Here is a 25,792-nt window from a genome sequence, read left to right as displayed (position 1 = left end):
TGCTTTTTATAGATCCAGACTAACACGGCTACCCCTCTGATACTTGTCACATTTACTACTTCTCCTGTTCTCTCCTTTATTTGGCACTGGAATCTTGTTTGTTTGTTTGTTCGTTCGTTTGAAAAAAGAATTCATAGATTCACCTTTTAATTCACCTTTACATTAAAAAAAGCCCAACCCAGGGTTAAAATAATGTGTTTCGTTTAAACCCATCCGTGCCAGGAAAGCCAGGGTTAAGGTGACCCTGTTCTAACTTAATACATCCCTTTGTGCTGGGCCACATAAAGCTTCAAAGATCCTATGCTTTTGTGAGACCCAGCAAAGCAATAATGACAGCACAGCAGAGTGAGTTTGGAACTGAGTTCCTCTGGCTTTGATTTTCCCAATACTTGCTGTATTGGTTAATGCCATTGCTACAACATTTGAAATGACCAATTAATCATTTGTCATAGTTTACATGTAACAATACACTGTGAACTTGGGGAACATAAAAGAACATGCCCCCCCCCTTTCCATCCCCCTCCAAGAATATAATGAAAAACTAAATAATCCCAGACTTTATAGTCACTTAAGAACAAACGGCTCTTGCGTGAGATCATGTCCCTCGTAAACCGCGTCTGGAAGAGGATGTTGGTGTTACACACCCCTGCCACTCTTGTGACAATCCTGTCACCCATTGGATTGTGAAACACTCATTTGGCACCTGAACGTTGCCTTCAAAATTCGGACAGATCCCCTCTTTCAAGCCTATGGACACAGTATCAGTGCATTCCTTTCTAATCGTGACGGTGCAGCCCCGAGCCATCCCATCTACAAAAGGTGGATGGGAGCACTTTATCTTCCACAAAGAGGTGATACTCAGACTGCCTTCCAGCCAAAACAATCAATGATAGGAGATAGTGATACATCCCTTCTGTCCCAATGTGGGTCACGTAAAAGAAAGTAAGTGGCGCACACTAAGCATGCAAAGGACACTGAACTGCTCTGGACTCCTGAGTCTGGCTCCAACCACTAGGCCTGACTGCCATGGCTCCGACCCACTAGATCTGGCCACCCCCATCACGGTTTCTGACGCAGATCCTCCTTGCCTTACTCCCTGCTGATTTTCAGTGGGCTGCGTGTATGAGTAAGATGAACAGAAATTGGCCCCAAACCTGGTAGCCGTGACTTTTTCCTCCTTGTCTGTCCAATACTCTTGCCTTTTCCTCTGACTATGGAGCAGAGACGCTCCCTGCTGGCAGTATTACACTGCAGGTTTAGTGCACACCACTGGGCCCAGAGAAGGCTCTGCACACACCTTGTAAGGCGGCTTTCCAAATGTATGTAACAACACGGGATCTTACTGAAGCCCCTTCCCTACCCGGGCTCTTCCCTCCCGGAGGTGGATGCGTAGCGCTTCCTCTCTTCTGGTGACCAGAGGCTTGGAAACTTCTGCTAAAGAACTACTGCCCAGAGGAAAGTCTGTGTAATTGCACTGGAACATTCAGCTCCATGAGGCCATCTCCAGTGTGTTTCACCAGTGCCCCTGACAGATGTTTCCTCTTCAAAGCTGTCTCTTCTGAGGTCTTTTATTCAAATGCGATCTGAAGGCAATATAGCAAAAGGCTTTCAAATGCAAATACTCGAAGGCAAGCAACATATGGCAGCAGTGGCTGAGTGTGTCTGCAAAGGAATATTTTGATTTTCTTTTGCATAGCGTTTCATTAAAGAGTCAAAGGGTGATGCTGCAGGCGGGGGGGCGGGGAGGGAGGGGAGGGGAGATGGACACAGCCTGTGTTGTAATTCCTGCAAGTACTGTTTCGAGAGAGAATTTGCTTAAGGCAAGTTACATATTTATTACATTTTTTAACAATTGCAGTTTTTTTGGGGGGGGGGGGAATTAAACCACTCCAATTTAAATACAGATTCTAAATGACATTTAATCCTCCCACTGGCACCAATTATAAGAAACAAAAGTATAAGGCAAAGACAAGCATCTTAATAGAAATCTCTGCCCCCCTCTCAGTGGCATTTGAAAATGTGAAACCAACAAAGCAAATTGATATTGTATTACTTTCAAAAATGTATAGAAGTGAAAATATCTCCGATAGTTGCACTAGCTAAGAGATCAATATTCAAGACTCTCAGTCCTCATGCTTGAAATAATCATCAGCTATGGATTAGGAAGGGATTCCCAAGACAAGCTGATCTTTAAGTCTTTTAACCTCTCCTCCTTCAGAGCCCTTCTCCAAAATCCAAAACCCAGTTCTGCCACAAAACCTGCAGAAAATTAGCCCACATTTAAATAGTTAGGCTGAGGGACATTTAGGGTATGCCTGTATGCATCAATGTCACTGCAAAATGGATGTCTTTCTAAAAGATACATTTTAGTTCCGCGAGAAGTTATTGGACTTGAAACAAGAATTACTGGAAGAAATTCTCTGGTATGGAGCATATAAGCTGTCACTCCATCTAGGAGGAGGGATAGCTCAGTGGTTAGAGCATTGGCTTGCTAAACCCAGTGTTGTGATTTCAATCTTTGAGGGGACCACTTGGGGATCTGGGGCAAAATCAGTACTTGGTCCTGCTAGTGAAGGCAGGGGGCTGGACTCGATGACCTTCCAAGGTCCCTTCCAGTTATAGGATATCTCCATTAATTTTTTTTTAAATAGGATGTGATAATCATAATGTCCCACTGGGCCTTAAAATCTATTGAGCTAAAACTTAAAAACAAATAGTAAACCTATATAGGTATCGAAGGTTGTATATATTATTGTGTCCCACTCTGCCTCTCTTTGTATGTTGTTCCATTATATTGTAAACCCTTCAGGGCAGGCAGCATATTTATCTCTATGTTTGTGCAGTTTCCGCAATAGAGAAAAGTGATTGGGGGGGGGGGGGTGATAGCAGCCTTCAATTACCTGAAGGGGGTTCCACAGAGGATGGAGCTAGGCTGTTCTCAGTGGTGGCAGATGACAGAACAAGGAGCAATGGTCTCAAGTTGCAGTGGGGGAGGTCTAGGTTGGATATTAGGAAACACTATTTCACTAGGAGGGTGGTGAAACACTGGAATGGGTTACCTAGGGAGGCTGCGGAATCTCCATCCTTGGAGGTTTTTAAGGCCTGGCTTGACAAAGCCCTGGCTGGGATGATTTAGTTAGGGTTGGTCCTGCTTTGAGCGGGGTGTTGGACTAGATGACCTCCTGAGGTCTCTTCCAACCCTAATTTTCTATGATTCTGTGAATGGAGCCCCAATCCAACTTGTTATAATATAAATTAATTATGATATGATATTGCAGTTTGGTTAATCACTGGGATTTTATGCTTTCCTTTGAACCATTCAGCATTGGCCAATGTGAGACACAGGAATACCAGACAATTAGCCTTGGTGAGAAATACAATCCTTACACAAGCAGTGACCGAGGCGGAGGGTCACAAAAGGCAGGCATGGCAGTTGTGAGATGTTGAAAAATTTATGACATTGGAAAGCAAAGAAAATTTCAGTCCCACATACCCTCATCCTTCAAGGTCAAGTATTCTCTGTCAACCTCACAAAGTAAACATGCACATACACACATTAATTATACAGGCTTAACATTGATATATTTTCCCTCTCACTTTTGTAATACATTTAAGTGGGTCATGACAAATTTGACTTTGAATAAGGAGTTGAAAATATGAAGCAAAATCTGCAGTGCCTGAAGTATTGAAAAGTGTAAGAACAGAGCTTGAGTGTCCTACTGTGGTCAGGTCTGAATACTGCCATGGAGGATAAGGTGTTCAAGTGTGAAATCTGCAATCAGTACAGGAAAGAGAATGCAAAAGAACCAAGTAAACTCTAATGGATTCTTCCTCACCTTTAAGCCAAGTGTGGCACAGGTCTATTAGAATTAAACTGGAAAAATTGCCACTTGTTAGTGGAGTGTACTACTTAATGTATTTAAAAATTGAGCTATTGCAGAATACATGGAGTGACAATGAAATAACACAGGTTAATTGTAATTTGCTTGCCTTGGGATTCCAGATGAGTTATTATAATAACAAATGATGGGGCACAGAGTGAATCATGTCAGCAATTCATTTTGATACACTGTCAAGTGGATTATCAGAGAAGTTGGTACAAATAATAAAAACCTTGATTTAAAAAAAAACAACTGGTGGATTCAAGGGTTCTGCAAAATATGACAATACACCTCTCAGTGCTCTATTAGGAGCAACAGTTCAGAGCTATGAGCAGTAGGACATTGGGACAGTATCTAACAAGTTTCTTGAGCTACAGAAAATTAACCTTGAAGTGGTTGCAAAAGAATTATATGCCCAGAAACTAGAACCAAATCAACACTGTGACAAGAATGCCAAACAGAGGCTATAGCATCCGCCCCAGAGCCAATCCTAGATGAGGAACAGAAGACATCTAAAAACAATTAGGAGAACACTGGGACTCAGATCCTCAAAGGTACTTAGTACTTAGGTTCTGCTCTGCTCAGCATATCAGAAGTCAGCAAGCTGTGCCGGAAGCGAGCCAGGAGTGACGTGCCAAGCAGATTGGTGGAGAAAGGGGCATGGAGAGGGAAGGAGCTTAGGCCCAAGCAGCTGATCTGGTGTGCCTGGCTGATGGGCCAGAGATAGATGCCTCCTTCTGCTCAGGATGATCAACTGCCAACCCTATCCTGGAGTTAGCCACCTACGACAGATCAACCACTAATCTAGCACATGCCCTAGCAGTCCAAGCCATCTCTCTCTCTCTCTGTGTCCTGCTCACAACTGATACTTCTCTGATGCTCACTCCATGCTCCCAGCTGTCTTCTGTGTGGACGCTGTGCTGCCCCCACACCTATCTTGTATCCTGCATCCAGACCTCCTGCTGCTCCTGGGCTCTGACAGGCATCAGGTTGTAAGCGAGCTCTGAGCACACCTGTGGGATTGGGCCCCACTGGTGAGATGCGTGTTCCCCCACTTAATTGGAGAAACCTGTTTTGGCACCTCCCCGGCTTTGGTTTGAGCTAGGGCTCTGTGTAGCTTGTTAGTTGCTTTGCAAATGCCACCTGGCACAGGGATGCCAGAGGGACTTGGATGCCTTGGGGTTAGGTGGCACTTAAATGGTGGACTTAGGTGCCAACAGAGACAGATAGGGGCCTAAATACCTTTGAGATTCTGGGCCTGGGCGTGTCTGTTTTGAAGACATCCAGAATGCTACTAACAGTGCTTCTATGCTGACCTTACTAACACCCACCCATTCAGTCTGTGACAGCACAAACAAGGAGCAGCAAACACCGTTACAGGTGTCAGATCCACCCTAGCATGGCTGAACAGGCCCCTGCCAAAGGAATTATTAAGCTAGAAGTGCTGCGTGCTGAGAAAGCCCTTGAGCGGCAGAGATAGAAATTACTAAGGGTACATCTACACTACAGGGGAGTCGATTTAAGATACGCAAATTCAGCTACGTGAATAGCGTAGCTGAATTCGACATATCGCAGCCGACTTACCCCGCTGTGAGGACGGCGGCAAAATCGACTTCTGCGGCTTTCTGTCGGCGGTGCTTACTCCCACCTCCGCTGGTGGAGTAAGAGCGCCGATTCGGGGATCGATTGTCGCGTCCCAACGGGACGCGATAAATCGATCCCCGAGAGGTCGATTTCTACCCGCCGATTCAGGCGGGTAGTGTAGACCTAGCCTAACAGGTGTCCAGAAAGATGGAGACTAATCTGTCAGGAGGTCGCGGGAGTCATTTCTGCTGACCTCCATCCTAGATGTCTCCACATGTGTATTGCATGAGTTGGTTCTGCCAATGTGAGGAGGTTGATTCTGGTTGATGTTATGCTTGATTTGATCTGATTTTTTAAAAAGGAAGATATACCTGGAGTCGATGGATACTCATCCCAGTCAAGTAATATTTTGTTAACCCTGACCCATGTCACATGTCTGGACCACCAGGCTGTGAGTCATCCCTTTATGACAATGACTGTGTGCCAGTCTTAATATCCATGCTCCACATAACCTGTCTGAAAGCCTGTTAATCCACTAGGTGGCTTGTCTTGCAGCATCTGATCATCACTGACTCAAAGGGAAGCAAGCCACCTACTGAGTCATCAACAATACATCCTGCAGCACCGTGTTCTCTTCTGAGATTTTCAATCCAAGTACTTACACAGCCTAACCCCACTTTGCAAGTGACATCTAAAAAGCTCAACGCGCTAGGTGGTACAGCTGCGGAAGCAGCAGCCTTCTAAAGCTCTTATCCTGGCCCAGAACTGGCAGAATTATAGCTTGATCCAGCTCCCACTAAAGTCAGTGGCAAGACTCCCGTTGATTTCAGTGGGAGCTGGATTGTGTCGTTAATCAAAGGAAAACTCCCCATCTATTGACTGTGACCCACAGATCTCTAGGATCCTAAACTGATGAGGCTGATGCTGAGTATTTTGGGAAGCAGTGGAAATTCCTCCTTCCACAGCGGAAAAACAAGACCTCACCCCCTCTGAGCAGAATACAAATGGTTACAAGATAGTGCATCTTGGTAATAGCTGTTGCACTTTCCATTTTTCTCTCCTTCATTCTCTTTCCCCTTTCCATTTTCTTCTCAGTAAACAGCATCCACCCATCTGTTAAAACTAAAAAGGTCTCCCTCAGCTACTATCTATTAAAGTGCCATATGGCTGAGGTGTAGCCTGCGGTGGGAAGTACCACAGAGTGTATCTCTGAGAGTACAGCGATTTGTGCATTTGAGGTTTAATTAAGTAAGTGCTTTTTAAGCAGTGTTTTAGCCTTGCCTTAAATATCTGCAGCCCATGGGGAAGGGGAAAGAGGAGGGAATTTTGGTCTAAAATATACCATGGCCTGAACCATCAGCATCTCCATCCTCCTCATAATAGTACTGCATCCTATTCATCTTGACATTTGGGCACCATGGAGAAAGTGGCCTCCTGATTACTCATTGCTGACCTCTCCCATCTTGGTCCGTGTAGCTTTCCTCCTTCATTACTGAGCGTGGCTGCTGTAGATACTGTTTTTAGTTTGAGTACACAACACCATCTGTTCCAGGGGAGGAAGGAGTTGTTTATTACAGGATGCACATACAGTATTTCCCAAAAGCATTATTGGGGGAGAGAGTAAGGGGAAATGAACATCTTCAGATTTCATACATACATAAGGCATTGTGTGTTGGTCTGCAGAAAGCTATCATCACCAAACAAATAGGAAGCCAGATATGGAGGTGGGGAGGAGAGGACAAAGACCACCAGATCTCAGTCCAGCTCCCAGGTTTAGAGATTAATAAGACTGGGACTTTTCAGTTTAGAAAACAAATGACTAAGGGGGGATATGATAGAGGTCTATAAAATCATGACTGGTATGAAGACAGTAAATAAGGAAGTGTTATTTACTCTGTCTTATAACACGGGAACTAGGGGTCACCAAATGAAATTAATAGGCAGCAGGTTTAAAACAAACAAAAGGAAGTATTTCTTCACACAATGCATAGTCAACCTGTGGAACTCTTTGCCAGAGGATGTCATGAAGGCCAAGACTATAACAGGGTTCAAAAAAGAACTAGATACATTTATGGAGGATCGGTCCCTCAATGGCTATTAACCAGGATGGGTTTGGATGGTGTGCCTACCCTCTGTTTGCCAGAAGCTGGGAATAGGCAACAGGGGATGGAACACTTGATGGTTACCTGTTCTGTTCATTCTCTAAATAAATAAAGATATCCTATCTCCTAGAACTGGAAGGGACCTTGAAGGTCATTGAGTCTAGCCCCCCTGCCTTCACTAGCAGGACCAAGTACTGATTTTGCCCTAGATCTCTAAGTGGCCCCCTCAAGGATTGAGCTCACAACCCTGGGTTTAAGCAGGCCAATGTTCAAACCACTGACCTATCCCTCCTCCTCTCTGGGACACTTGGCATTGGCCACTGTCAGAAGACAGGATACTGGGCTAGATGGACCTTTGGTCTGACCCAGTATGGCCATTCTTATGTAACAGGTATCCACACCGCAAAAACCACCAGCTGTGCTGGCACTGATTAGCTTGCTTTAAAGCAGTCACTTCCCAGGCTGAGGACTGATCAGATATGGAGACTTAACTATGTTCTCATCCAGAGAGGTGTCCCCTCTGGCAGAATTTCTCCTTAAGCACGCCCAGGATGTGCTCTACGTCTTACTATGGGGTGTATACCTACATGGCACAATTGAACTCAAAGTTAGTAAGCAATGAATATTCATCTCCTTTGACTCCCAGTGTTCTCCGGGAAGGGTGGGGAAGGAGGGCAACCCCTGGTGGTGGCAGCAGCAGCAGCAGGTCTTGAGAGTCCTAAGCAAAGTCAGTGCTTGCAGTCATTAACACTTAGCGAGTCACTGAATTCCACCATCACTTGTGGCTGTCACCTTTTTTCAGAATAGGCAGGATGCTAAGAGCTTGCATGCTATGGCACCGCCCAGCAGAGAACATTGACTAGGGAGCAGGATTAGAGTTACCTGTGGTATTCCTGAGCCTGGCCATCCTAGCAGTTGCCAGCAGTCGGTCCAGGGTAAGAGTCTGGATAGTTGTGGGGAGGAAACTGACAATAAATATTATTTTAAGGGCAATTGTTAGTCTCATAGAAGGTGAATTTTCTGCCCAAGGCGAGGGCAACGCCTGCTTTTTGGTAAATGTAGGATTAATGTTTTACTTGAAGCTATGATGAATAGTGCTTCCTATGGAATCAGTCTGACAAAAGTCGAGGGCATGTCAAAATGCCTTGCTGGTTGTTATTGTCTAGGGAAAAAATCCTGCCTTGTGTTGAAGATCAAGGAGCAACCACAACAACAATCTTTTGCTTTTCAAACAGCATCCACAATCATGGAGTTAGACGTGACAGATTTATAGGTCTTTTCCATCCCACAGCTGATTCATGATTGTTCCCTCAAGTTTATTCTCCAGTGCTTTGTCCAGTTCAGTTTTCCTTCTTCTATCTTAGGTATTTCCAAGACACCAGTCACTGTGGTATCAAAAAGTCATTTAAAAAGTTATAAGCAATGGGGCCTCTACCATTTCCCTTGAGACACTCTTCCACTGTTTAATAGACTTCACCCTTAGGAAAGATTGCTTCCTATCCAATAGCAATGTACGTAAGTGCGGTTTCATACCCTTCTTCTCCTACACCGCTTGGAGCCCCTAAATAATTCCTCTCCCTCCTTCCTTGGTTTGCCTCCTTCAAATGCCAGTAGGTAATAATCAAAACAATGAATAAACAGAATTATCGTAATTCATATGCACAAGTGGAGCAAATGGCACTATGCAGAATATTCAATAAGAATCAACCTTTCAATTACTGTTAATATTTACACTTCTTTTCCTTCTCCTCAAAAGAAAATAAAAGACACCACCCAAGCCCCTCCAGCTCCCTGTAGTGTACTGGTAAACACAATGCTAGTATACAGAAATGAATCTGGCAGGAGGCAGTCCATTACCCTGGGAATTATACTAGGCGGATTTAAGGGCTGCGTGTGCGCCATGGTAGAGAAGGCAATGAAAATGACGTTGCTCTGTGTACAGAACATCACACCGAAAATGGGCTTAATGGGCTTAAATATGTCGTAGGTGGAGAATTTTAAACAGGAACAATTAGATTACTATTGATAACGTGTAACATGAGAGGTCCTTCCTTAACACTTCTCCTCCTTTCAAATACCCCATTCTAAGAAGATAGAATTAGGAGTAATGGGATGAAACTGACCAAGGCGGTTAGAGGGCACAAGGGAGAGGGCATGGTGGAGTTCCACTCTGTTATGCCTATCCACCACTGGTGTGTGCCCCCCACCCCACCATGAGGCCTGGGGAGAAATGCGGAGAAGAGCCAGTCAGAGACTCCAGTGCTTAGGGGCAGAAGCAGCCAAAGCAGGGACCGCTGGACATCCAATCAAAATTGTGCAATGGTCTCTGACGTCCTCTGCCCTGTGCTGATTGGCTGTTTTCTCCAAACCACTTCCTCCTTCACAGCCTGCTCACCTCAGCTTCACTACACACTTGTTCATTTTGGCCTCTTCTGCCCCATCTTGTCCCCTTCATCCTGCATCCCTAAACCTTTCCATGTAACCAATCTCCTCCAAATTAAACTCTCCCTCTCCCCCGCCCCACCCAAAATCGTGCAACTAATATGGCATTTGCCACCATCATATTGTTCACTCTGCTTGTATGTTTTCCCCTTCTGGCTCATAAGAATGGCCATACTGAGTCAGACCAAAGATCCATCTAGCCCAGTACCCTGTCTTCCAACAGTGGCCAATGCCAGCTGCCCCAGAGAGAATGAAAAAAAACAGGTAAGCATCAAGTGATCCATCCCCTGTCACCCATTCCCAGCTTCTGGCAAACAGAGGCTAGGGACATCATCTCTACCCATCCTGGCTGATAGCCATTGGTGGACCTATCCTCCATGAACTTATCTAGTTCTTTTTTGAACCCTGTTATAGTCTTGGCCTTTACAACATCCTCTGGCAAGGAGTTCCACAGTTTGACTGTGCATTGTGTGGAAAAAATACTTCCTTTTGTTTGTTTGAAATCTGCCGCCTATTAATTTTATTTGTGACCCCTAGTTCATGTGTTATGAGAAGGAGTAAATAACACTTCCTTATTTACTTTCTCCTCCCCAGTCATGATTTTATAGACCTCTATCATATCCCCCTTTCCAAGCTGAAAAGTCCCAGTCTTTTTAGCCTCTCCTCATATGGAATGCCATACCCCTAATCATTTTTGTTGCCCTTTTCTGAACCTTTTCCAATTTCAATGTATCTTCTTTGAGATGGGGCGACCACATCTGCACACAGTATTCAAGATGTGGGTGTACCATGGATTTATATAGAGGCAATATGGTCTTTTGTTTATTTAGATTGTAAGTTCTTCGGGACAGGGACTGTCTACTATGTGTTTGTACAGCACCTAGCACAAAGGGGCTCGGGTTCTAGGCACCACAAGTAATAATGATCAGTAAGCACTCTACAACAGTGGCACAACTAAGAGCTGCCCAGTAGCAGCTGTAAGTGACATCAGGTCTGACCCTAACAATCAGTTCTCATGCAGGAGAGAGTCTGCGTCAGCTTCTTTTCCTCACTTTAACCCAGGTCTTCTCAGACAGGCCTATTCTCTGCCCTCACCTTGCTGCTTATTTGCCTTATGCTCTTACAAGTCAATGAACAGTCAGTGGACCCAGAATCAAACTTCCACTCAGTGCAGTGCATCAAGCCTAGTGCTTCACCTTACCTGCGCACACCAGCCCCTGCTGCACACCATGAATGGATTTGTAGGATTCAGTCCAGAATATACACTCAAGGGTTAACAAATTGTTAGGGATGGGAAAGATGCAGAGCAGATTCCTATATTCTAAGTCCAAAAGGAACCACTGAGATCATCTAGTCTGACCTCTTGCCTAACACGGGTCATAGAACTTCCCCAAACCAATTTCTGTTTGAACTAGAGTGTATCTTTTTAGAAAAACATCCTTCTTGATTTAAAAATTAATCCGGTCCATTCCATTTGCTCCTTTTCTCTTAAGATTGAATATGTCTGTTCCAGCTTCACTGTGAACAAGGCTTTCCTTTTTTCACCTCATAGGATACGTTTTGCTTGTAGCTAAACGCAAGTGCTGAGGCAAAGATCTAGTACTGCCCTGTAGCTATTGGTAGGTGTGCTCCCAGATATAGTGAAAAGGAAATGATATGTGGAATGAGTGTTAAATATAATTTGTACACCAGTCAGACTAGGGCTACATTCCCTGCTGTGTGAGCATTCACATCCCTGAAATTGTCTCTCTGCCACCACAGCTACTTTGATCTGAATAAGCAACTTGTGCTACTGATAGTTCACCTAAATAGAAGGTTGAATGCAAGTAGTTCTACATGTTTCCATAGGAACATCGGATTTGTCATGTTATAGCAAACTGGTGATTCATCAAGTTTCAAGTCAGGTACCAAGCAGTGGCCAGTCCCCGCTGTCTTCTCTGGCCAGGTTCTCATCATCATGTTCTCCTGAGAGTCTCCCGCACAAAGCTATAATTCTCTCTCTCTCTCTTCCCTCCAGTAAGAAGAGATTGCCAAATGTGAGTCTGCCAGCCATATTGTCCCCAGGAAAAGTGGTTAGTGGCTGAATAGACCTGAGAGAATCTTGCATGATTGCCTTAAAGAAACCACGACCCCTGCCCACTCACTCCTAAAGCTTCTGAGAGTACAAAAGAGAAGGGAGTATTGTTAGCTCCGAGTATGGGAGAGGGAAGACTAGACTTGCACCTCTTGACTGGGACTTTCTGAGCTCATGCTGATTTGGGGAACAGGATAAAAAGTTCCTAAATGGAGGCCTGTACAGTCCTGCAGAACTGGTGGCTTGTGTGTGGGTATGAAAGGGTTAAAGAATAAACAAAACCCGATGGACGCACAAGAATGCTTCAGAGCATAGCTTGGACGTGAGGGCAGGGAGGAAAGCAGGTCCTGCAAATGCGGTGTCTGTGTCTTTTCAGATGAATCTATAAAATGGCCTTTTAGCAATAAAAGGATGACTAAAAAGTCTCTATGGGAACCCAGTCTCTGCTGATCTCCACAAGCTGCTGTCTCCTGAAAGGTGCCCCTGGAACAAAGGCACCGATGCCCTTGTCACCACTGGAGTCACTTTCATGGCAGCCAAGAACAGGAGGAAACCTTCTCTTCTTCTGAAGCTTTAGCAGATTCCAGAAAAAATGTGTGTCATGCTCTCCCCTTATTTTTCTTGCTTAACAGCGATAGGATTACTGACTATTAAGCTAACAACTTCACTCCCCCATGGCAATCCAACTCATCTGTTAAAAATAAATAGGTAAATACAAAAACGAGTAGCTACACGGAATTAATGCAGTTGAACGTGCGAAGAGAGCACATTGATGGGGAGAGCCGTGCGATTTTCTTGGCAATTCAGCGCCATCTGTTTAATGTCACTTAGATTAGATCATGCGCTGATTGCGCTTCTACCCGTTTTTTCAAGGCAATGGGATGAAGTCAGAGTTCTTCTGTCACTTGTAATCTCTGCCGGAATCCTCCCCTTCCCCTCTTTTGAAGAGGATGGCACTGGAGACGTTTGCTCACGTCGTTCCTGGAGTTCCAAAAGACTATCCCAGAGGAAAGTGATTTTCTTTGTGAACTAAGATGATCAGACTGGATTCTGGGGTTGAAGGGAAGCCGTCTAGGCTTGTGCAGCTGTTTGTGAACTGGAAAGTTTCTGCTGGGTGTGACGTCACTGCTGTTGCAGCAGAGAAGCAGAATTCCTTTGCCTCCTTCATCCCGGTGGCTTAGGTTTGAAAGGGATCCCTCCTGGCTGAGCTGGTCTGGATCAGCGTGGTTTTTCTGCCAGCTTGCACAGGTTTTCCTCTTTCCGACCTCTTCTGGTGCAAGATGCCCAGAAGCATAACGGTCTGTGTGGGCAGGGGAGGAGTTGATGGAGCCTGGCTCTGGAGTAGCCGGCGAGCTCTGCACTGGGCTGGTCAGGCTCTCAGACCAGAAGTGGCATGGTAATGCCCTAGAGGAGGGAGTGAGGACAAGGAGCTGGGGGGAGAGAAGCTCTAGGAGCTAAGGGCTATGGGCTTTGGGGGCCAGATTCATGGGTGGTGTAAATCTATAGGGTCAGTGAAGTCGGTGGAGCTATAGTGATTCACACTAGTTGAGGGTATAGTCCATTAGCTCCCAGTGCTGGTAGCTCAGGAGGTGTCCTGTTGGCGGGTGCTAACAGGGCCGGAAGACCTCTCACAACCTCAGTTTCACTTCTAACACAAACGCAAAATAGTGTGTTCAGGGCATATGCTAACTGTCTGAATCACGCAGAAAACACTTACTGGAGACGGAAAAGCAATTATTATCCAGGGTTGGACATCAGCCGGAGCCCTTTACAAAAATTCCCAGTGCCGCTCTAGAGCTAGGAGGCAGAGAAAAGTGACATGAGACAGAGTTGTCAAGGAGACAGTGTCATGGCTTATTATGAAACCAGATGTGGTTTTGGGTAGCTAAGTGGCCAAAAGAAAACTGCAATCACCCTCTACTACTGCATTGCTCTGCTAGGGGGAGGGACTGTGGAGGAGAGAAGGGATGGGGTCAACTTACCCAGAAGCAAAAGATTTTTTGGCAATGAAAATATACCCCTGGGATCGGAAATGTTACTTACTGTTTAGTCAGAGCAAAGCACACAGTGTAATTGTCAGAAAACTGCGCTGCACGTTGCCACTTGAATCTAAGTTGCTTATAATGGCCCATGGAACTTGTAGCTTTGGTGGTTTCCTGCTGCAACATGCCCCACACACCTGCATAGATATGTCTCCCTACACTTGGTTTCAGGAGGGTGTAGGGGTAGCAGTCTTTGGTTCACCTCCCCAGGGCTGGTGCAACCGCTAGGCAAACTAGGCGGTCGCCTAGGGCGCCAAGTGGTTGGGGATGCCAAAAAGTGGCAAGTCCCAGCCGTGGAGGAGCCGGCACAGCGCAGGGTGGGCAGCAGCCCTGCAAAGGCGGCGGCGCCACTAGCAGGAAGCAGCTGCGCCCTATGCCCCCCCCCCCGCCGCCGCCACTGCCCCTCCTGGAGGGCTCCGACGATCTGCAGGGGACAGAGGCGGTGGGTGGCATCCGAGCGCACAGCTGCCTCCTCCCCGGGCTCCAACTTTCCCGACTCCCACCGTTTTCCAGCCCGTGCACCCAGGGCCAGGCGCTTCCCCGGCGCAGCAGCAGCTGGAGCTGGAGGGGCAGGAAGTTGCTTCAGGCCCCGCGGTTCAGGGAACCAGGAAAGTTGGAGCCCAGGAAGGAGGCGGCTGCGCGCTCGGATGCCGCCCGCCGCCTCTGTCCCCCGGAGATCACCAGAGCCCGGCGTTGACTCCTGCCCTGGGAGCGGCAGCGGGAGGTGGCGCAGGACTAGGAGGGATGCTGCTGTGGACCGTGGCCACCAGGCAGAGTGGGGTTCCCGGGAAATGTTCCTGACCATCGCCGTCTGGCTGGCTTGGCAGGAAACCTTTGTGGCACCGACCTGAACCTGGGAGTTGTAAGTTGCAGCCCCTCGGGAATCCCCTTCCCCACATGTTGCACGGGCCAAGCCTCCACAGCTCAAAAAAACCCCTGGACTTTCTAGTTGTATTTCCCTGTATGGATGAATCTGGGATTTCTATGAGAAAACAACTTATATAAAAAGTTACATGATTAAATACTTGATATTTGCATTAACCTAACTTTCAAAAATATGCCCCAACTTTTTTTATTTGCAGTGTTTAAATCAAGAAAACAATTCCAGTTGCAATGATGTATCCTGCTCTTTAAACTGTTCAGAAAGCCACAGCATACAAAGAAATTAATGTAGCTAACATTTTAAAAAGTAATTCAACTGATTATAAAACACAGCCACAAAACTAGGAAAATCATGCCAAGACAGTTGGTTTCACACTTCCCAGATAAGGAAGTGATCAGTAAAGTAAGAAACACATATTATGCATAAGCGGAGTCAATGTCAAATAGAAACAGAAGTTTCAGTAAATATTAGTTTAAACTTAAAGACAAACTTTATAATATGAAATCATATGGGAGGGGCCTATTTTATAAAGAACATTTCAAAAAAGCACTTTTTATCAGTTGTTGGAAAGTTGTCAGGTGATTTTTAAGTGGTGATATCAAAGGTCTGCAAATCTGTTATTGAACTTATTACTATGAACACTTGAAAAGGGCCAGGGTGATGGAGTTTAGGTACAGCGACACATGATTTTTATACAATCCCTTGTGCTGTCACATTATTTAAAAGAAACAAAGTGGATGAGGTGATATCTTTTATTGGACCAACTTCTGTTAGTGAGAGGGGCAAGTTTTCGAGCTACACAGGGTACGTCTACACTTACTTCCGGGTCCGGCGGCCGGCAATCGATGTTCTGGGATCGATCCCGGAAGTGCTTGCCGTCGACGCCGGTACTCCAGCTCGGCGAGAGGAGTACGCGGCATCGACGGGGGAGCCTCCCTGCCGCGTCTGGACCCGCGGTAAGTTTGGACTAAGGTACTTCGAATTCAGCTACGTTATTAACGTAGCTGAATTTGCGTACCTTAGTCCGAAGTGGGGGGTTAGTGTGGACCAGGCCACAGAGTTCTTCAGGTCTGAAAAGGTACTAACAGTGTCACAGCTAAACACTAGATCTAACAGATAGTTTAGCACCAGTAGTTAGCACATATTCAAGGGGACCATTCAAGGTGAAGTAGCCCATTAACTCCCTTGTAATCCCAGGACAAAAGGGGAGATTAGTGGGTTGCAAGTTATTGTAATTAACCATAAAGCCAGTATCTTTATGAAGATCATGATTTTTAATGTTTAGCAACGTTTTGAATTCAAGCTCCCAGGCTCAGCTTTTGAAAAGTGTTTTGCAGGTTTCCTTTGAGGATGAGGACTGATAGGTCAGATATCAAGGGATTTTGTGGGGGCCCAACTCATGAGTTCTGAATTGAGGTTGGCAATACTGAATATTATATCATATCACCAAAGAAATTTAAGTCACGGTTTCTCAAACTTTTTCACAGGCCGCATCTTAATACAGTTATTGTTTCATGGGCCAAATCCTCCCTCTCTGTATTAATTCTAATGAACAATGCCACATTATGCAGTATTCATTTTTGAAAGTTTATAATAAGCGATGCTCGGGGGGAGAGGAAGGGGAGGGGAGGTGCAAGGGGGAAGTTTCGCCTAGGGTGCAAAATATCCTTGCACTGGCCCTGCACCTCCCCACCCCAACTCAACCAAATACTTCCTCTGTTTGCCAGAAGCTGGGAATGGGCGACAGAGGATGGATAACTTGATTACCTGTTCTGTTCATTCCCTCTGGGGCACCTGGCATTGGCCACTGTTGGAAGACAGGATACTGGGCTAGATGGACTTTTGGTCTGACCCAGTATGGCCGTTCTTATGTTCTTAGATAAGGCTCTGGGCTGCTCCTATCTATATATGGTGGAATCTCTCACACAAGAAATGTTCTGTTTGATTTTGCTAATGACAGACAGAGATGAGCAAGGCTGGTCTTGTGGTTGAGGCATTGGAGGAGGGAGATGTAGGTTTAAATCCAACTCTGCTACAGACTCCATTTGTGATCCTGGGCAAGTCCCTTAACACGTCTGTGCCTCAGTTCCCCAGCTGTAAAATGCGGGGGATCGCACTGCCTTTCTCCCAGTCTTTGTCTGCGTTGGCTATTGTGACTGTAGACTTAGTGGGGTAGGGGGTCGCTCTTGTATATACAGTGTCCAGAACCCTGGGCCCCCGGTCTTGGTAGTGACGATGCTGTGTTATGTAAGCCATTCCCTTCCCGAAATGACGATGGGAGAGATCCAGTCTCGTACTCTAACCAGAAAAGGGGTTGGGGGAGCTCTTTTCTTTTCCCCCTCCGACCAGTCTGCTTCTGTTTGTTGGTGAGTGGGGATGGATTTGGTGTGTTCTCAGCCAGCAGCAGCCGAGTGCCTGCATTTGAAGGTCTGATTTTGTTGTGACCAGTTCAGAGTGTAGGAGGGACATTTCGCAACGGAGGGGACATTTTGAGGGATAAACGTGGTGCTTTTGAAAGTCAGGAAATAGGAAGTCAGGTCAGCACCAGGTTTAGTATTCTCAAAACTTCGGATTTCAGCCAATCCCCTTCTATCCTGATCCCCAGAACTCCCAGCTCTGTTACAGTCCTGCCACTCACCGTCCCCAAAGTGGAACCAGCACCATTCAGTTCTGATCGATAGTATTGCCTATTATTCCAGCCCTGCATTTTCACCACAGCTCTTCCAGCGTACCTCAGTTCTGACCAATGGAACTCCCTATTGTCCTCTACCAAAGCACTGTAGTCCTTCTCTGCAACACCCCATTACTAATCCAGTTGGGGATTTCCCACTGGAATATGCCCTGCCAATGCACTGCAGTCTGATGTGGAATATCCCCTGCCATGCCAATCCTTGGTCACTCTTAAACTGTGGTGGGTCGGAGTGTGTTCTCAAGGGCCCCTTGCTAAAACTCTAGCATGAAAATGAAGGGAAGTGTGGAATGCCTGCTTCTAATGGAATTACACCTTCGCTGGGTTCTTGCCAGAGACAACTTCTTCCGGAGGCTCGTTAAAATACATCTGAAGAGCAAAGGAGTTTTTTTCCTTTGCAATAATAATGGACTCGACTGCACTAAATAGCAGATATGGCCATGTCTCCAAAAGGGGGGAACCCCAATGAGGTCTTCATACACACCCCAAAACTCACATCCGTTTCTTCAGCTGAAATCTGTGCTATATCATCAATAGGCTCAGTGGTCCAAATCTTGGTCCCATTAAAGTTTGAAAAAGTACTACGCCAAACTGCCTTACAGAACATTAGCACGTCGTAGCAGGGTCCACACATTGAGTTAGTGCGTTGTAGATTCACACCTCGGCTTGCTGCGCACTAACTCGCCATGTAAACAGGTTCTTAACTGCCACTCCAGGCACCTAAATCAGCATTTAGGTGCCACTTGCATTCATAATCCCATCACTCAGCTGCTGCCTAGCCCTGTAGGCCCTTAACATTTGTGGGCACCAAAATTTCCCTCAGTAACGTCACCTGGATGCCTACGTTTGTGCCAACGGCATGCATACTGCTGCTTGAGTCCTAGCGAGCTGCTCAGCACCTAGAATCCGGGTAGCCTTCACAAGCTAAGTGCTCCCACACCTATCTTGTTTTCAAGGCCTGATCTGGTAGGTGTGCTCTTAATACACCTACTCCTAGGCTGAGATGACCTCTCCTCCCTCTGCCCCCATGCCCGATGGCCCAGTGGTTAGAGCACTCTCCTCATATGTGCGAGAGCCAGGTTCCAATGCCATTGCTGTCTGATGTGGACTAGAGTTTGTGCCCAGGTCTCCCAACTCCCTGCATGAACCGCTGGGAAAGTAGTCTGGGGCAGGTGTCTCTCCATCTTTTCTGTTGCAGCTGGTTCACTTTGTATGAAATGCATAAATATTCCTGGGGCCAGCGAAGGAGAATGACTCTATGGTCCAGTGGTTGCAGAATTCCCCGTTATGGGAGAAGACCTCGGCATCTGCTGTGAACCTGGCAGAGTGGAGATTTGAACTAGGATCTCCCTCAACCTGCATAAGTGCTCTAACCAGTGGGGTACTAGGTATAAGCAAGGCACCACCTCCTCATTTCTCCTTGAGAATGTACTGATGTCGCGCAGGCATCTGTCTCCAGGAGAGTTTCTAAGGTTGTGAGTCCCAAGTAGAGGGCGTTGCCTCCCTCCAGCTCAGAGTTAGGTCCTAGCTCCTTTTGATGGACGGGGCTTAACCCACATCCCTCTCCTTGGCATTTCCTATTGGCTGGCTTAGGCAGCTCCCCACTTAGCATGCTGGCTTCTGTGAATCCCAGTCTTAGGCACCTAAATCTCCCCATACAATGCATGGCGAGCCTGAGCGACTAACTCAGGGCTGTGAATGCCACAGGGTGGCAGGGCAGCTAAAAGGTAGGGATGGCAATGCCCAAGTCCCCCGTGGGAATCTAGCCCGGGGTGTATGACTGTTAAGGAACTCTTGTTAAATTACAGGCAGTACATCACTGCTCCTAAGCAGAGCTAGCCAGCAGTGCCAAATCTGACAGTGGCTTTTGTGCCATGGACAAATATCCACTAGGGACAAGGGTAAGCGGGTTCATATAACAAAAAAGAAGTTATTGGTAGCAAAGGGGAATATAGTTTATTTATCTGCACAGCTTTTGTGGCAAATTAGAGGAAAGGAATTATTTAAAAGGGAGCAATATGTGTTCCTGGAAAAGCAGACGTTACTGAAAGCATCCCCTCAGCCCTGTAGATTACCTCTGAACAAGCCCTAAATAAAAACGCAGCTCCTCCAGATTCCCTGCGTCCATGGTGCAGTTCTCAGATTAATCTGCTGTCTGATTAGATTTCGCTTCAAAGAGCTGGAATATATTGTTGTTTTCCTTGGCTGCCATGTTATGTTTTTTATTTCTTCTTCTTCTTTAATATAACCCAGGCAGACTGCCACGAAGCAAATAATAGGGCAGTAATAACAATTATGTATTTATGTCATATCCCATGTCCAACAGGCTCTGGGTAACTTAGTACGATAAATAAAACATACATGCCCCAGTTTTCAAACATGGGGCCTTAAAGTAAGGTACCTAAGGCCCTAACCTTTCCCACTGTGAGGGTTGTGAGTAACTTTCATCATATGAGAAGTCCCATGCACTAAGCTCAATGGAACTACTGATATGAATAAAGTTACTCAGCTACCGAAGTGCTGGGACGATCTGGAGAAAGGCTGGCCTGGTGGTTAAAGCAGTAGACTACAACTCAGGAGACCGTTGTCCCCAGCTTTGCATCAGACTCACTCTCTGTTAGACCTTGGGCAAAGTCACTTAATCTCTCTGGGTCTTACTTCCCTCTCTGTCAAATGGGGGGAAACATCCATTGTTCACACTTGGGAGGTGCTCAGATACTGCAGTGAGCAGGCCCTAAATGTTGATTGAGGCACTAGCTGAATCCCTGTTTGCAGCACTGGTTCAGACAAAGAGCAGGTGCCCGCACCCCAGAGCGCTTACCCCAAGCAAAGCTTTCCCCAAAAGCAAAAGAGTCCGAGGCCACATGATGTCCACTTTGTTGTTGCCATTTTAGTTTACCTGAAGGTGCTCAGTTACTTTGGTGATGGGCAACAGCGAAAAGCCTCCCAAGAGTCAGCAGAAGAGAAGAGTGAGGCAGGCTTTGATATCAGCCTTCAACTACCTGAAGGGGCTTCCAAAGAGGGATGGAGCTCGGCTGTTCTCAGTGGTAGCATATAACAGAACAAGGAGCAATGGTCTCAAGTTGCAGTGGGGGAGGTCTAGGTTGGATATTAGGAAACACTATTTCACTAGGAGGGTGGTGAAGCACTGGAATGGGTTATCTAGGGAGGTGGTGGAATCTCCTTCCTTAGAGGTTTTTAAGGCCTGGCTTGACAAAGCCCTGGCTGGGATGATTTAGTTGGTGTTGGTCCTGCTTTGAGCAGGGGGTTGGACTAGATGACCTCCTGAGGTCCCTTCCAACCCTGATATTCTATGATTCTATGAGAGAGAGAGTATTGGTTTTAGCTTATCTTTGGGGTTTATACTGCTATCCCTCCTCAAAGTATCTGAGCGCCTTCCACGCAAAATCCACAGCACTAGCAAAGACCAATGGGCTAATGGTTCAAGCAGGGAACTGGACATCCCAGCTTCTCTGCCCAGCTCCGTTACTTGCTTACTATCTGCCTATAGGCATAGTCTCCTAATCTCTTGGTGCCCATCTGCAAAATGGCCAGGATCAAAAGTGGCATCTGAAGAAGTGAGGTTTTTACCCACAAAAGCTTATGCCCAAATGGATCTGTTAGTCTTTAAGGTGCCACCAGACTCCTTGTTGTTTTTGCAGGATCAAGAGTGATCCCCAAATTAGCAGAACATATCAATGAGGCGAGGTCGGATATCCTGTGCCATGAGAAGACAGTCTCTGTAAACAGGGAACAGAAAATGGGCCTGTATAATTGTATTAACAGAACATCCCCGTGTCCCACAGCTCAGGCAGGGAGGGGTGCTTTATAATAACACTTACTGATATTATTATATGATAGATATGGCATACTGAGTATGCAGCATGGGACGGAAAAATGTGAAGGAGCTCCGGCAGGGCAGGGAAGCAGAGCAGGAGGTAGGAAAGTAAGCAAGCGCCTTTAGTGACATAGCGCAGATCTGAGCAGAGCACAAGTGGAGAAGCAGAACTTCTGTGAAGCTGCAGCACAAGGAGCAGGAGCGGATAGCACTAGGTGAGGAAATGAGGGGACTGCTAAATTGCTGCAGTGCACGGGGAGGAGATAGGGAGGCAAGGAATGTTGCAAAGTGGACCTAAGGCTGCCATTGTGAGGCAATTGAGAATTCTCTCAAGTGTGGATTGAAGTCACTTTCTTCCCCCAGCAGAGTTTCAGCATGCGGTGAGGAAGAGCGTGATGTGCTCTGGCGATCTTGGCCAGATGGAATGGTCCACGGGGGGCTGCTCCAGCCCACATACATTAGAGCAGCCCTGTGGCTGCTCTAACATGCACCTGGGGCAAAGCTGTGGCGCTAGCCTGCAGTTTGGTTTGATTTCAGAGAAGTGCCTGTGCCTGCCCCCTACTGAGGTAAATGCTGGGGCTTGGCTCCTGTTCGTGCTTTTAGCCGGAGTTCTACACATTGAACTATGAACGGATGCTGTACTAGTCACAGGAAGCAAATGTCCAAGACAAACAAAACTTCCCCCATCTGGCATTCTTTTTAGCCCGCTGTAGTCTCTATATCTTCCCCCCTCCACGCCGAGCACAAGCACATGCAGCTACTTATCCAGATGACACTGCACTCATTTGACTTTTGAAAACGTACAAGGACATTAAGGCTCATTTCCCCGACGGCAGTTAACCTTAGTGAACTACAGCCTAGCCATTCAGACCAAATGCTCTCCATTATTAACACTAATGGGTGAGGGGGAATGCCCCTTATAATATAGGGGGGTTGGAGCAGCAGGAAGGAAAAAACTAATTATAAACAGGCTGCTGGTCACTGAACTCCCTGAGTAGGAAAATGACAAATAGACAAGACGACGCAGTGGATGAGAGAAAGCGAGACTGATCCAAACATACAAGTGAATGGAAAGACTCCCTTTGTCTTCTGCAGACTTTGGATCAGTCCCCAGAAAATGCCCTGGGCCCCGTTCTGCAAGCCATTACTCGTGCGAGTAGTCCCACTCAAAGGACGGAGAGCGAACGAATAAGATTGAATGAAGAATGTCAGATAGAGGGAGTGGGAGAAGACTGTGTCACCAAGATCTTGGGCTCCTAGGTTGTTAAATATTATTGCCCTGATGTTAGATTAGCCTTCCTGGCAATTTTTTATTTCTTAACATGTTAAAGTTCAGATGTCCTAATTTGGCATAGTGCTAATGGCTTCAGGGTAGCAATGCCCATTGACCCCAGTGGAGGCCCTCTCCTGTCATTATTAGGTGAGCTTTTTTGGGCAAGGACTGCCTTTTTGTTATCTGTTTGTGCAGCACAGTGGAGTCCTGGTCCAGGCCTGGGCTCCTACGTGTTACCACACTACGAATAAATCACAATCATTGTAGGCACTAGGGTGACCAGATGTCCCGATTTTATAGGGACAGTCCTGGTTTTTGGGTCTTTTTCTTATATAGGCTCCTATTACCCCCTACAACCCGTCCCGATTTTTCACACTTGCTGTCTGGTCACCCTAGTAGGCACTCAGTCAAAACTTTAGGATTTGGAGGGATAAAAATCCTTTCCGCTGGTCCTTAAAAGGGACTCACGTTGCCCTAAATTAAACCCCAAATGAAGATTACACCATGCTGGCCACATGGCCCAAACTCTCTCTCAGTTGGATTGTGGCCACAGCATCAAAGGATCCATCTCCGGATATAGACACAAGCCAGGTTGGTGTCCCAGCCCAGAGATCAGCTAGTCCAGATTTAAATAGGTTTTGTAATGTAGATATTTTTCTGCCCACAAATCGAGCTACATAATCCCCACTAGTTGCACACCCTGCCAAAAATTACAGCTCCTGTTGGTACTGGTGCTTGTTTACATGTCAAACATATGGTGCCCCTCATCCCAGTGCAAACAGAAAGCTTGGATTCCAACTCCTCAGAGGGAAAAGCCAATCCACGATCCATGGGAATTCATTAGGCTGAGATCTCTCTCACACACACACAGAAAATGTTCTGAATACAGGCAGCTTGTCTTAAAAAGGCATTACTACAGGAATGGCTTGATTGGGCCAGATTAACTCCAGCAACTTCTTGCAGTGAGAAGAACAATGTTGAGGAACATGATCAGCTGTGCATCCATTTTTGGACACCAATTTTCACTCTTTATGTGGCCAGTTACCATATTGGTACATGGCACTTACAGAAACATCCATCTCCTTCTCGGGGCTTGTTCTGTCCTTTCACTCTTCTATTAGAGCCAAGTACGGCATTCCCCGGCAGAGTACAGGGAGAGAGAAGAGAAGGGGATGTTTTCAGAGAGCTAGGCAGGTTTATATGATTCCTACTCTGGCCTCTCCCCATAGCCTCTCAGCTCTCACGTGAAACACAGTCCAATGTTTTTGTGACAATATAAGTACAATTCATTTACTGAAGATGAAGATTTTAGTGTTTCCTTTTTAGCAGTTTATGCTGTTTACATGTGTTCATGGCAAATCATGTGTCTTACTCTGTGCTCATGTGGCATGTTCCACACTGGGACCCTGATCTCAATTGGGGCCCCTAGGTACTATTCTCATACAAATAATTGCTACTAAAATAACTCACATGGGTTTGTATTTTGTGGGTTTTCAGGGTTTGATCATTCTCGTCTATTTTGGTATCTTGTTGGTTTACAGTAAAGTAAGCTGTTGTTTTTAGTACGTCTTCTGAAGGATTTCACGTATAGGCACCAATAAATTGTTGGATTACAAAATAATTAATACTAAACCACCTTTCCCCTTGCTCTTTGGCCCCAGACTGGACCAGAGTATCTACCTCATCATGAAGGTGCATAATAGAGCCAGACCATTTTATTTATATTGATGTTAGTTACAAATGTTGTGTGAAAGTGATCACTTACAGTACAGCCTGGTTTTATTATGTGGCCAAATGGCAACACGGCCAAGATTGCTAGATATGGTCTCACTTATGAGCTAACCTAGAGTTTGAACTCTGCATCCTACTCATTAATGTCTAGTGCACCACTCCATTATTTTTTGTTAAGGCCAGCCTTGCTGCCTTCCTGGTGCTTGGCTCCACTGATAATACAAATAACAGCACCAGAACACAAACCTCTGCCTAAGCTTTCTCCCCAAGCTTGGCCAATCCCTCGTCATCTCCACCCCCACTTCTGCCTCCTCCACGAGAGATTCTCTGCACTCTCCTGTATGCCTAGACTGGATCCAGCCAGGCACACTTTGATGGGATTATGTGTCCTACTGATTATGTCTTTATTTGGGAATGTCTCGACTAGCCATCCTTCCGTGGGCAGGCACTTTATATCAGCACCTGAGAGAAACCCATGAATACTTATCAGTTATCCTTATCTTTGCAGAGCACCTGATCACACCATGAAGTGGAACGGACTCTGAAGATACTTCACATTCAGGCCATATATCAATTTCTGCTTTACTGGATATGTGATATTAAAACTGCTGTAACCAATAAAGACTGTAATTGTATGAAAGAAAAGCTACGTTTTGTAACATTTATTAGTGATCATGAATGTTTTTTTTTCCCTTTATCTCCTTCACTGAAGACACACACTGTATTTGATCTTGTGTTATGGATTTTACTTGTCCTGTGTATCTTGGGAATGTTATTTCATTGCTGCTGAAGCTTGGTGTTTAGAGTGCTTGAATATGTTTAACTGATAGTTCAGCTTTATAGCTTTTTTCTTTCAACATGTTTCTGATCGCTAATTTTGTTCATTTAAAGCCATAAAAGTCAATGTGTTTTGTTGGTTTCTTTTTTTACAGGGTTTAAAAATAATCTTGTACAGGCAGAGGAAATTCACGTACAGTAAACTGCTGCTTTAGAAATTGCTCTTCCGGGCAAAACATGAAGACATTTTAGGATTACGCATATCATTAGCAGACAGATCAGTTGGATGTTTAGTTGATTTAGAGTTTATCTGTTGAGAAGAGAACTATGTTAAGGTACCATTTAGTTGGTGCCAGCTGTGTCCACATGGGGCAGTTAGAGCAGAACACTTTGGTGCGCTATGCAACTCACACCCACGTAATCTGCACTGTAGCACAATGTAAACATACCCTTAGACTCACAGCTCTACATACACA

General features: G+C 45.9%; 1 protein-coding gene across 2 annotated transcripts in view; it reads left to right on the top strand.

The window, feature by feature from the left end:
• TSNARE1 (t-SNARE domain containing 1) overlaps positions 1-25,443 on the top strand; it is a 609,011-nt gene extending 583,568 nt beyond the window's left edge. For both annotated transcript variants that reach the window (XM_034763709.1, XM_034763708.1), the window contains one exon: positions 25,048-25,443. In XM_034763709.1, coding sequence (XP_034619600.1) covers positions 25,048-25,084 — 37 coding nt within the window. In that variant the 3' untranslated portion in view covers positions 25,085-25,443. The remainder of the gene's footprint in view (positions 1-25,047) is intronic.
• Positions 25,444-25,792: the final 349 nt, after the last annotated feature.

Source organism: Trachemys scripta, chromosome 2 (genome assembly GCF_013100865.1).
Source record: "Trachemys scripta elegans isolate TJP31775 chromosome 2, CAS_Tse_1.0, whole genome shotgun sequence".
Lineage (NCBI taxonomy): Eukaryota > Metazoa > Chordata > Testudines > Emydidae > Trachemys > Trachemys scripta.
This window is presented reverse-complemented; position numbering and strand designations above follow the sequence as displayed.